The sequence below is a fragment of the Pipistrellus hanaki genome (genome assembly GCF_964339955.1).
Source record: "Pipistrellus hanaki genome assembly, chromosome: 3".
NCBI lineage: Eukaryota > Metazoa > Chordata > Mammalia > Chiroptera > Vespertilionidae > Pipistrellus > Pipistrellus hanaki.
Genome location: NC_140505.1, coordinates 146,750,549 through 146,764,161, shown reverse-complemented (window position 1 = coordinate 146,764,161; position 13,613 = coordinate 146,750,549). Strand labels below are relative to the sequence as shown.

At 33.9% G+C, this 13,613-nt stretch overlaps 1 protein-coding gene across 3 annotated transcripts in view; it reads right to left on the bottom strand.

Moving 5' to 3' along the window:
- SCAF11 (SR-related CTD associated factor 11) overlaps positions 1–13,613 on the bottom strand; it is an 82,961-nt gene that overhangs the window by 20,365 nt on the left and 48,983 nt on the right. For all 3 annotated transcript variants that reach the window (XM_084876631.1, XM_084876632.1, XM_084876633.1), the window contains 3 exons: positions 12,650–12,727; positions 7,632–7,732; positions 5,439–5,491 (listed from right to left, as the gene is read on the bottom strand). In XM_084876631.1, coding sequence (XP_084732757.1) covers positions 5,439–5,491; positions 7,632–7,732; positions 12,650–12,727 — 232 coding nt within the window. The remainder of the gene's footprint in view (positions 1–5,438; positions 5,492–7,631; positions 7,733–12,649; positions 12,728–13,613) is intronic.

Genomic DNA, 13,613 nt, shown 5'->3' with positions numbered 1-13,613 from the left:
AAGATTTTTGTTTCAGCTTTCTGCAAAGAGAGATTACCATTCACCTTGTACAATCACTTTCAAGCTTCTACTAGTTACGGAATCTCTTATCTGCTGTCTCTTCCCTCTAATTCTCTTAAAATTTTTATTTTCTTTCCTCTGTCATTTTAGTAGGGTTCTGGGAGGGATTAGAGAATTAAACAGGTGCTCATTCTGCTATGCTTAACTGAAAGCTTATTTATTTGAATTCAGCATATCTCAACACATTTCATGAACCACTAATCCCAAAAGATGTTTTCATGAAAACATCTTTTCCTATAATATAACCCTATATAGCATAGAGCCCTGTCATTGGCAGTCACCCATTTAAATTTGATTAATTTATTTAAAAGTTAATAAAGGTATAATTAAATGGATTTAGCATGCACTTAAAAGAGTACTCTATTAACAAATGAATGAAAAGGGGATACTTTTATGCATTACACCAATTATAAACTCTTAGCCTAAAGAACAAAGTAGTATGATAATTCAGTTATCTAGTTTAACTGAAGAATGAAAGTGACATTTCCTTAACAAATTTGCCAAAAGGTATGCTAATCTTTTCTAGTAAAGCAACACCATTTTCATTAAATGGAAAAACTAAACAATTTATATAGCTTTCTTAGAGTCATAAATTTAATGGAAAAACTAGTACAAAACTAAAAGACCAACTTCCAATAAGATTGTCAAGTAGGCCTGCTAAGTTTTAACTAATGTTCTACTAATAATTTCTAATCCAGATAAAAGTTCATAATATCATATGTTTTATTCATTAGTTTGTGTGTAACATACCATGTTTCCCCAAAAATAAGACATCTTCCGAAAATAAGACCTACTTACAAGTTTCCTTTTGAGTGAAATATAAGGCATCCCCCATAAATAAGCCCCCCCTAGGCTCTGTCCAGAATGCTATTGCTAAACATGAGAGATTTGGTCCACTGATTCTAAAAGAAATGGAGTCACAAGAAATTCACCAGGAAATTCAGAAATTGGATTGTTTTGATGATGTTCCAGAAGGTGATGACATGATTGTCATTGAATAAATGAGTAAATTCTTGATACTGTAGGATTCACAGTTTGTCTGGTTTGTGTTGACAACTACCATACCTCCGTACCGTATACAGGTAATAAATTTCCTTTATTTTCATTTAACAATAAATGTGTACTGTATTCTTCTTCATGGAAAAATAAGACATCCCCTGAAAATAAGACCTAGCGCATCTTTGGGAGCAAAAATTAATATAAGACACTGTCTTATTTTCGGGGAAACAGGGTAAATAACTTCAGGTAGAAAAGAAAGTCACACAGATGTTCAAAGGCAGCCCCTTCCTACTTCAAAAAAATATTTAAGAACTTAAAAAAGGTAAAATTAGTCTAGTGGGTTTGACTCAGTGGATAGAGTGTCGGCCTGTGGACCAGATTCGATTCTGGTCAAGGGCACATGTCCAGGTTGCAGGATTGATTCCCAGTAGGGGGCGCCCAGGAAGCAGTTGATCAATGATCCTTTCTAATCATTGATGTTTCTGTCTATCTCTCCTTTTTCCTTCTTCTCTGAAATCAATAAATATATTTTTTTTAAAAGCTAAAACTGAGTTCTTCTAAAATCTAGCCAAGTGATCCTAGATAAAGAGAGATTTTCTCAAGATGTTCTTTTATAAAAAGAAATTTAAATTATGCTTAATACACCATGATTCCTATTCAGTGTAACTTGAATAAATAAAGATGATCTTCCTACTAACTTTACCTTAATTTTGTCTTTTATTTCTTGCTTATTAGTTCATTTGCCCTCAACTTTGAGACCATTATAAGTAACATTTACAGGTTCTCTTAGTCTTCTAATAAGGTCATTTGTTAATAATATATAAGAAATCTTGTAAGAAATGTAAAAATTAAAGGTTAAAATTTTATGGCTTATGAACTTTATAAACGTTAGCCTAAAAAAAAAAAGACTGATTGATCACATTTCTGAAAGATAAGCCAAAATAATCAAGGTTAGTTGGTCTATAAAATAGGGAGCGGACACTATGCTATCAAAGTGATAATTTTATATTAGAAATTATTTTTGAACTCAAAAGTACATCCAAACAAAGCCAAAAGTACAAGGCAAGAATTTGAAACAAATTCTGGACATCAAATAACTTAATGTATAAATGTTTCAGTGTACAAGTCTTAAAGATAAGTGCTCTTTGAGGGAGAAAATCCTTAATACCATTAATGCAAGTATAATAAAAACAACTTTTAACTTTAATAATTCCTTAATATCAAATAACCAATGTTCTATTTTCTCCAATTGTCCATAAAGTTTTACTTTTTATAACATTAGGATACAAATCCAAATAAGATCCACACACTCTGACTGGCTGAATGTTTCTCTTTCTCCCTCTCTCTCTCTCTCTCTCTCTCTCTCTCTCTCTCTCTCTCTCTCTCTCTCATTTTATTGATTTTTTTACAGAGAGGAAGGGAGAGAGATAGAAACGTCAATGAGAGAGAAACCTACCGGGGACGTGCCCGCAACCAAGGTACATGCCCCTGACCGGAATCGAACCCGGGACCTTTAAGTCCGCAGACTGACGCTCCACCACTGAGCCAAACCGGTTTCGGCTGAATGTTTGTCTCTTAATCTACAGGTTCTGCTCCATCCTTTATTAAACTCCTTGGAATTTTTTGACTAAAGAAACCAGGTCATTTGTCTGTAGTCTAAATTTTGCTGATTGCATCCCCTTGTCACTTAACATACATCTCAACTCTGTACATCTTGTAAATTAGTAGTTGGATTTCTTAATAAGATGCAGGTTTGTTTTGGCTTTCAGGGGGTTTTTTTTGGTCACACTAATGTATATTTGCTGTTATTTACTTCCATAAAGAAATACTTAAAAAATAAATTTTTGTTACTCCTCACCGAGAATATTTTTCCATTAATTATTTTTAGAGAGTGAAAGGGAGGGGGAGAGACAGAGAGAAAGAGAAAAATCTATGTGAGATACACAGATTGGTTGCCTCCCATACATGCCCTCACCCGGGCTGGGGATCAAGCCTGCAACTGAGATACATGCCCTTAATTGGAATCGAACCCAGGACCCTTCAGTCCACAGACTGCTCCTCTATCCACTCAGCCAAATGCCTGGGGCAAGGAGTATTGTGTCTTTCCTTTTGTGATGCTAAAAGCTATTGCTGATCACTTCCTAGATGCATTAATGTACAAAATGCTAATATTCAAATTCTATACTTTCATCTTCATTTGTTGAAATACTTCTAAAAATATTTAACTTTCCTTTGCTACCTGTTCAATTATTCTGATGTGTAGTTTACTTAGGAAAGGCAAGATAGATGTCTGAATCTTTTCTGTTATAAATGTACCAGTTTAACAGAGTTAACTTCTTAGCATCCTCCAAAATAGACCCATTAGTTGTTACATTTATTTAAATCTGAGTAATTTCATTAAACATTATATACTTAATGAAATACAAACTATTTCATTAAGTATATAATGTATTTCAATGCAGGGGGGGGAAATTGGCGAAGTCAGATGTATTAAACTTTCCAAGTAAAAGGTGACATCATAGAAAAATGAAATGGATAATCAGTACCCAGTACTCCACAAATGAATCCAAACTCGTTCAATTAAAACATTTCCACATAATTACCTTGATCACTTACATATAAAAGTAAAATGAGTATTTCTGCCTATCCTAAATCACACAATGTCTTCAGACATATTCACTTAAGCAGACACAACATTAGGTTACAGGCCTTGGACAATGTTAACTTTCCGGCATAAACTTTTTTTTTAAGAACTATAATTTAAAATTAGCTATTCAGTATTAAATTAGCTTGGAATATTCACTAAAAACTTTCTAAATATTTCATATTCTGATTATTAAAACAAATTCTCAAATCCAAATAAGTCATAGAGTCTTACAAATGGTCTTCACTACAGTGAAGCACTTGAGGTTAGATCTGCCTATGTCTTCTCTCTCTAAAAATAAGTCCAGGCAAGAGATACATACTTAAAAGAAAATTATAGTAGACTTAAAACTAAGGTCAACATAGTAAGAGCAGGCCAAATTATCTAGAGAAAATCTATCACATCATTTAATCTTTCTCACCAGTAAATTTTATATCAGATCCTAGAGTTACCAAAGTCAAACATTAAAAAAGGATGTTTACCTATGGCAATGATACCGAAAAATAAAGAAGTTTGATATCTAAGGTTTGCTAACAAAAGAAAAATGCTCATCTAATTAGTAAATCCTTTCAATACAATTTCACTTAATAACAACTTATCAAAGGCAGAACACTTATTAACCTATAAATGAGATCTATAGACATGAGAGACCATGTTAATTCAAATCATAAACACAATAACCACCACCAAACTTTGTATTCATAATGTAAAACAATGAAGTTGATAACTTTTAAGAATAATAAATTCATTAATTCTTTATATCTATAAAGAAAAATTGTAATCTAGCCTGGAAATTAAATGTTCACCTCCTTGCTTACAAACAGTTAAAAGTAAGTTGCTCCAAGGAGGAATTACAAGACACTATGGTGTCATTTTTCTCAGACCTTTCCTGTACTGGAGAACTATGTACTAGGTGAGACTGAAAGATAGGGATATTTAACTGTTCATGTAGATAAATATGTAAGAGGTGCTTTATCTCCAAAGTTTCAAATTAGAAATGTGGCTGGAGACCAAACCACCACTTCCTCTGGGAACTGTGAAATAACTTCACTGTCACAAGCTTCCCTTGCTACAGCTTACCGTACTTTATCCCATCTCCCCTAAATTCTTCTGCTCTTACTGGAGGCCTGGTGCACGAATTCGTGCACAGATGGGGTCCCTCGGCCTGGCAGGTGATTGGGGCCAATCGGGCCCTCTTGCCCAATCTTGACAGGGTGATGGAGGCTGGCTGCCGGGGAAGGACCTTGGGAGGGCTCTAGGGCATGTCCAGCCCGTCTTGTCCAGTCCTGATCGCCAGACCCCAGCAAGCTAACCTACTGGTTGTAGCGTCTGCCCCGGTGGTCAGGGCATGTCATAGTGACTGGTGGAATGGCTGAACGAACAGTCAAATGAAGGGTTAGACACTTAGCATATTATGCTTTTATTATATAGGATAAGTGGAGTAAGACTATAATGTAGGTTGCTAACCACCAAGTAATTGAAAATATCCTTCTTCTTTTCCTCTTCCCCCCTTTCTCCTGATCCCTTCCTCCAAGATGAGCGTTAAAAAAACACACAAAGTGGGTAGGGAACAGCATAAATAACTCCATGAAAGCAGTTTATATAGGATTTAACAGAACGCACAGAGCTCAGCAGAGTTCTGTGATGATTGTTTTCCAAACCAAAATGTTACTAAGAACAACTCTGGCACAACCACTAAAGTAAGAAACAAAAAAAGGTAGAAAAAGCCACTTACTGTGTATCTTCAAGTCATAAAGCTTTGCACTTAATAGATCTCCTATGTTTTTTCTGTAAACATTAAAAAAGGTGAAATAATTAAGATAAAACTGTTATTTTGCTCATTTATTTTCAATTTCCTGCCCACCAAAATGAATTTTATTAGGCACAGAGTTTTATATTCTAGCAAAGAAAGTATAACTAGTTGCCCCTCCCCATCCCAGTGACTGACAAGATTTACTACCAAGAAACAAAATATCACTGCGATACCTTCCCCTAGAATTGGCAGAAATAATCAGAAAGAAAGGGTGTCTTTCAGGGTTTTACTGCTTTAGAAAGGAGAAACAACACTGGATACTGCTGAAATGTGAAGAGACTAGGAATTGGTAGTAAACATAAGACTGAATGGGAGGAATGCTAAATAATTTCCAAAAGGCTCTAAAAAATATACTGTTAATATCCAATAGCTGAGAGACTTTCCACTTTGGGATAAATTAAGGGTCTGACTTGATGGGCAAAAGCAAATTATTATTTTATATATTATTTCCATATACCATCTCCCCCACCATATATCCATGAGAAAAAGTAGTTAAGCATGAGGACTACCTCAGCTAAATTAGCCGCACTGTAGGACCCTGATATAGGTCATATAGTGCTGACCACCGCTCTCTCAGCAACAGCCAAGGGAATTAGGGTAATTCAGAGAAAGCACAAAAATGTATATCCATGACATTGTCACAGCCAGTGATAGGAGCTATATTATGAATGAAGGTAGCAAAGGTATTTCTTCATTATACCTGGGAAAAGTGTGCTGCTATCTACTATGTAAACTATGTACATAAATCAAAACTGACTCTGATAAAGTTAAAAGAAAATGTAAATTAAAGCTACTCTAATGCAGCTAATGTGGGTTTATCGGTAGGTTCTTGCAGTGGATGTTTCATTAATCCCTTAAAATCATATACAAACTTTGTAAGTAGGTTCTATGACATGTTTTTCTAGAAGATGTCTGCAGTTTTCTTCAAATTCTCAAAGAAGTCTGTAACTTCCCAAAAGTTAAGACCTAGAGAACTATAGTAAATTAGTTGCATGGTTTAATAAATCTCAGGGACTACTATCAATTATTTTGGTAACAAAATAAATGTACTCTCTTAAGAAATTAGCATTCTGATGAAATGTGATAATGAATTACAAATTTAATTATGAATCTTACAGTACATTGACTTAAGAATTTAACTTTTAGATAGCTCAAAATATATTTCAGATCAAAATGGGCTTAAATTTTAAATGTACCAGAAGTTATTTTAAGTATTAAGAATAAGTTAATTTCCAATATATTACTAACACAATTTAGATGAAAAAAATATTTTAAAAACTATTAAACTAGAATACTAAGCACTATATTTCTAGGCAATTATGTTTACCAACAGCAATTAAAGAAACAAATACAAACATGTTAATTTTTTTAAAAAAACAAACATATATATATAGTAAGTGGCAAAAATACAAAGAAGCACAATGAGAAAAATAATAAGTAGTTTGAATTATAACTGTCTCATGAAGTATGGTGAGCTATACCATAAGTTACTTTCTACTTTTTATACCTAAACACTAGAGCAGTGCTATTGAAATGTGGTCTGTGCACCAGTACTTATCCATTATTGGTTGTGATATGTACAAATATGATAAGCATTCAGAAAATTTTACACTACTGTAACATTTTTATTTTATAAAAATATCAATCTGAATCCAGATTAGAAAACAAAACAAACAAAAAAACTAAGAAACCCAATTCCTCAGACATATAGCTGAATCTGGCTGGTGTAGCTCATTGGCTGAGCATCAACCTATGAACCAGGAGGTCACAATTCAATTCTTCGTCAGGGCACATGCCCCGGGTTGCAAGCTTGGATCTCTTATAGGAAGCAGCCAATCAATGATTCTCTCTCATCATTGATGTTTCTATTTCTCTTTCTTTCTCTCTTTCTTCCTCCCTGAAAAATATTTTTTTTAAAAATAAATGAAAAAAAGATAGAGTTCTGATTATATTCTCAGATTTCAGCTGGTCCTTCCTTAAATTATCCAGTACATGCTTTAAAAGAAGTAGTTAAATATATTTAAATGTCACATCATTTAAAAATGTATTCAATTTTATTACTAGCTACCTTCTGATTCTACACATTAGATTCCACGTCTAAAGTTCATTACTAACCTCATACAGCTTTTAGAATTTTCATGACAGGAGAGCTGTTTCTTAAAAGAGCTTTCGTTTATGTTGTCTTTTGCGTCTCTCAACTGTCTTTTTACTTGAACCTATGAGAAAAGCAAAATCACTTATTTAGAGTGATAATCTAGTATCACAAATCATAACCTATCAGTTCTCCCTTGAAAAATTAAAATTGTCTTTATGAAACTCTAGCCCAAATACATATGCTTATTCATTCGAGCATGCTAAATTATAAACTTAATATACATGCTAAGCTCTGGGGAAACAAATTAGGGGAGATAGGCATATGAACAGATTAAGTGCTCATCATAGAGATACGTATAAGCACAGATCAGCATATACAATGATTGAAAATTAACTCTAGCCCAAACCGGTTTGGCTCAGTGGATAGAGCGTCGGTCTGCGGACTGAAGGATCCCAGGTTCGATTCCGGTCTAGGGCATGTACATTGGTTGCGGGCACATCCCCAGTAGGGGGTATGCAGGAGGCAGCTGGTCGATGTTTCTCTCTCATCGATGTTTCTAGCTCTCTGTCCCTCTTTCTCTCTCTTCCTCTCTGTGAAAAATCAATAAAATATATTTTTTTAAAAAGAAAATTAACTCTAGAAAAGACTTTAATGAATACACGGTTTATGAATTGGTCTTAGAGAATGAGTAAAATTTGTCTAAGGAAAAAGATTACTCTAAATTAAGGAAAGAATCCAGAAGCCAATGCAGATGGGGAAGGTGATATAAAGTATTAGGACCATATTATAAAGGGCTTTGAATAATAAAACAATTCTATAGGAATCAGAGAATAAGTGAGGTTTTTAAAGCAAGTAAATGAGATGATCAAATATGTATGTGTGTACACACACACACACACACACACACACACACATATATATATATATATATTAACTTTGGCAGTAATGTGAAGAATGAAGCAGTTAAGGAGAAACTATAAAAGCCAAAAAGCCAGAAGCTCCTACAATGCATAGTCTAGATCACATGTGTCAAACACAAGGCCCGCGGGCCAAATCCAGCCCGCCAGGCCTTGCAATGTGGCCCGCACCGCGCTGTCATCACTGCACTCCACTGTCAGTTTATGACATTGTCAGTTTATGACTGTTCAGTAAACCATTCGACCCGCGATTTAGGCTGAATTTTAGATTTTGGCCCCTTCTCTGATTGAGTTCGACACCCCTAGTCTAGATTTATGCTGAGAAAACAGTCACTAGCCACATAAGGCTACTGAGCACTTAAAATGTGGCTGGTCTGAATTGAGATGCACTCTACGTGTACAATATACACAGGAGTTCAAAGACTTAGGACAACAACAAAAACAGAAAATCTCTCAATAACAATTCTTTTAAAATATTACATATTGAAATAGATATGTTGAATACATGTTATAAAATCTTGGGTTTTTTTTTTTTTTTTACATTTTTCATATCACTATTAAAACTTTTAAATTACAGCCGAAACCGGTTTGGCTCAGTGGTAGAGCGTCGGCCTGCGGACTGAAAGGTCCCGGGTTTGATTCCGGTCAAGGGCATGTACCTTGGTTGCGGGCGCATCCCCAGTGGGGGGTGTGCAAGAGGCAGCTGGTCGATGTTTCTCTCTCATCGACGTTTCTAGCTCTCTATCTCTCTCCCTTCCTCTCTGTAAAAAATCAATAAAATATATTAAAAAAAAATAAATAAATAAATAAAACTTTTAAATTACAGATTGACTTGTATATTTCTATTGGCAGAACCAGTCTGGATGGCAGCATGAGAGTCTACTAAGAGTTAATAGCAGAGACATGAAGAAACAAATTTAAGAAGACATTGAGCAGAAGGAATAGGTAAAAATGGATGAGAAGAAATAAAAGAAGGAAAATTCCCTGATACTTTTTGGATTTGTTAATGTTCATTCCTTTTGTATTATAGATGAAGATATCCAACAAATGGTTGAAAATACAAGCCTGGTTCTAAGAAAAAATATCTAGGCTAGTGACAGCATTTTAAGAGCTATATAAATAAAGATAGTACTAACAGCTACTGAAGCAGTTGAGAAGACTTAAGGGGAAAGTATACCTAGAGAATTGAAAGGAAGACCCAATGATTTAAGGAAAAGTAAGAAGGGCAGGGAGATGGCAAAGAAGGTTATAAAAGGTGGTAAAAGAAAAATACATACATATACATACACATTCTTACATATATAACCATAAGAGAAGTAAACCTAGAAGCCAAAGGAAATAAAAATACTCAATAGCATTACATGCAGAAAGGATGGGACTGGCCAGTCAGAGATTATTCTGGCCCTTAGTGAGGACAGTTTTAGAAACACAAAATGACAAGTGAATTGTCAATGGAACTGGGAAATTGAAAAAAATGGAGTAAGAATTTGTTTTATTTAATGAGGCTTAAAAGTTTAGTGTACTGTTTATAGTAAATATAGATGTCTCATTCAAGTTCAGCTGTAAAGGGAAAAGGATAAGATTTAAAAGAAGCAAAGGAAAATATTCAGAGTACAAGGATAATATCACATATAATAAATACTTGTTTAAGTTTGACAAAATTCGATAAACAGTACACTAAACTTTTAAGCCTCATTAAATAAAACAAATTCTTATTCCAAGAATAAAATTTCACATGAAGCAAAAGAACAAAATTTTGTAAGAAAATATATTTGGAAACTAGCTCGTGCTAAGGAACCATCAGCAAAATAACATATATTCTGGAACATCTTACAGAGAAGTCATGCTCTAATTTTTATAACATTACACAATTGTATCTTTTCTCCAAAATATATATACTAATTTGAATAGATGTGCAGACTTAATTACAATCAAAATCATTTTTCATGTATATTTTTATTTGAATGGCAGTCTTATTTGTATATTGAGATTCATTTGTTAAAAATACAACAGACTGCCGAAACTGGTTTGGCTCAGTGGTAGAGCGTCGGTCTGCGGACTGAAGGGTCCCAGGTTCGATTCCAGTCAAGGGCATGTGCATTGGTTGTGAGCATACCCGGTAAGGGGGTGTGCAGGAGGCAGCTGGTTGATGATTCTCTTTCATCGACGTTTCTAGCTCTCTATCTCTCTCCTTTCCTCTCTGTAAAAAAATCAATAAAATATATTTAAAAAAAAAATACAACAGACTGGCTGGTGTTTCTTAGTGGTTGAGTGTCGACAGATGCACCAAAGGTCACAGGTTAAGATTCCTGATCAGGGCACACTACTTGATCCACAATAGGGGGCACAAAAGAGGCAGCCAATAGATGTCTTGCTCTCATGTCGATGTTTCTCCCTCTCTCTCTCTAAAAATCAATAAAAGATATTAAAATATATATGTGTGTGTGTGTGTGTGTGTGTGTGTGTCAAAACAAAATAAAATATAAATACCTATAATGACAACATGTAGTGCTTAAATAGTTATATGTTGCTTCTATTCCCTTCCTATTCACACAGAGAACAACCAAGCTATCACAGACTTATAATGCTACCTGGGAACAGTACTCTTCACATCAATGGCATCATATATGTATATATTGAATACTCCCATTTTTAGCTGTATATCCTTTGTGACTTGTTAGAGATATCTCAAGAAATCTCCTTCTTAAAGACAAATACCGTTATGATTTCACTTATATGTGGAATCAAGTGGACAAAATAAACAAAATAGAAACAGATTTATAGAGAACAAACTTTTACTACACTTGATCTTAGCCAAAAGGCCGAGAAGCGATGAGAACAAACTTTTATAAGGGAATTCGGTGAAATAGGTGAAAGAATTAAGGAGGAAAAAAATTATAGACAGAGACGTCAATATGGTGATTACCAACGGGAAGGGTGGTGAAGAAGGTACTAGAAGAAAATAAAGGGAGTGTAAATGATGACAAAAGAAGACTTGATTTTGGGTGGTGAACACACAATACAATATGCAGATGATGTGTTATAGAATTGCACACTTGAAACATATATAATCTTATTAACCAATGTCACCCCAATAAAGTCAATAACATTAAATAAATAAAATAATTTTCTCTTAAAAACAGTCATAAAAAAAAAAAAAGGCTGAGAAATGTTCCAGATTAAAAGACATGAGACATAAAACAACACATGAATAAAGACTTTCTTTTGCTATAAGAGACATTCTTGGAACAAAGGCAACATCCAATTATAATATATATATGTTTAAAAATCTCCTTATACATTTTTTATTTAACTACTTACTGCCCATTTCTCTTTTCACCTTTTACTCATTAACTCAGGAACATGTTCCTATTTCTTTTATTTGTAAGCCAAAAATGTGAACACAAGTCATAATCATGGTTTATAATAATTAACATCAATACCGTTGATTGTGTGTGTGTGTGTCAAAACAAAATATAAATACCTATAATGACAACATCTAGTGCTGAAATAGTTGTATGTTGCTTCCATTCCCTTCCTATTCACACAGAGAGCAACCAAGCTATCACAGGTGTGTGCATCACAGAGATGTGATTAAGATTAAGCACTATAGCCGAAACAGTTTGGCTCAGTGGATAGAACATCGGCCTGCGGGCTCAAGGGACCCAAGTTCGATTCTGGTCAAGGGAATGTACCTTGGCTGCAGGCACATCCCCAGTAGGGGGTGTGCAAGAGGCAGCTGATTGATGATTCTCTCTCTATCCAATTAACCAGTAAATGTTTTTTGAAATAAATGTCCTCACACTAAAAATATTTTTAAAATTTAAATTTTCTGTAAATATGACATAATGTAAACTCCTTTTAGAAATCTAATATATTTTGTAGAAAAATATAACATGACTACCATTAATATATCCTCTTTAGTGGGCAAAGAAAAAAAAGACTTTCTGAATCCTTGTAGAAAAGTCTGGGTTTGTCATGCTAAGGGGGAATGTTAATCACAAATTAAAGTTAAAGTTGAACAAGTCACAAATTTATTCAAACTGGAACTCTTTTAAAACAAAATTGAATTAAGTATGTATTTATACTGTTCATGTTGCAAAATAAAATCTAAGCCTTACCTTAACACAACCTTCCAATGCACTGATTTTAAACACTGCTTGAAATCGTTTTCGGTCAATGGGACATGAAGCCTGTGTCTGAAAAATGAATAACAATTTATAACTTTAAAAATGTTTCTTTAGAATAAAAATTAATATATAACAAATACATTTGGACAGGAAACAGAAAAATATTTTTTCTTCTTTCACAGGTGAGGATAAAATACTTTGTGCCAGAGTAATAAATAACTTAAATTTGTTGAATTCATCTAAATATTTATTGAGCATCTACTGTATACTAGGTAAGTGGAATACGATGAAGAGAAATAAGATCTCTGTATACCTAGGAAGACCTGCTTGTCCAGTTAAGAACTACTGGGCTGAAGTCAACAGCTCTATGATCAAAAGCTCTTGAGCAACTCAAAATCAGCTGTAAAAGGAAGGGTAGACACAGGTCCTTTACAGATTTTAATATTCTATGACAATATTGCCTCTAAAAATGAATTATTTTGAATAGGAAGTTAAACCAGCAATAAAACCTTTTTTTTTTTTAAAGATATGAAGAAAATGAAGGATTCCTCTATTCCGCCCCCAGCCACCTAGATGCCCTCTCCAGAAGTAGTTTCTTATATGTATACCCTTTTGGAGATAAACCAATGCATATACATACATATGTATCTTGTTAATATAAAATATGTCTAATTAATTCATATGCTGATTGAATTTTATTTTTCTTAATTATATACTTTAGTTCATATTACTATTTCAAAACTGCCTCATTCTTAACAGCATAGTATGCCACAATATTTTTAATTTTATGTTTCCTTTTTATGAGTTAGGTTGAGCACATTTTCATATTTTTAAGATAAAAACTATTCACGCCTTTTGCTTCAGCTTTTTTATTAGGTTGCTTTTCTTTTCAAGTGGAATTGCAGGCAATTTTTATAGATTAAGAAAAAATGTCCTGTAATGACTCTGTGATTCT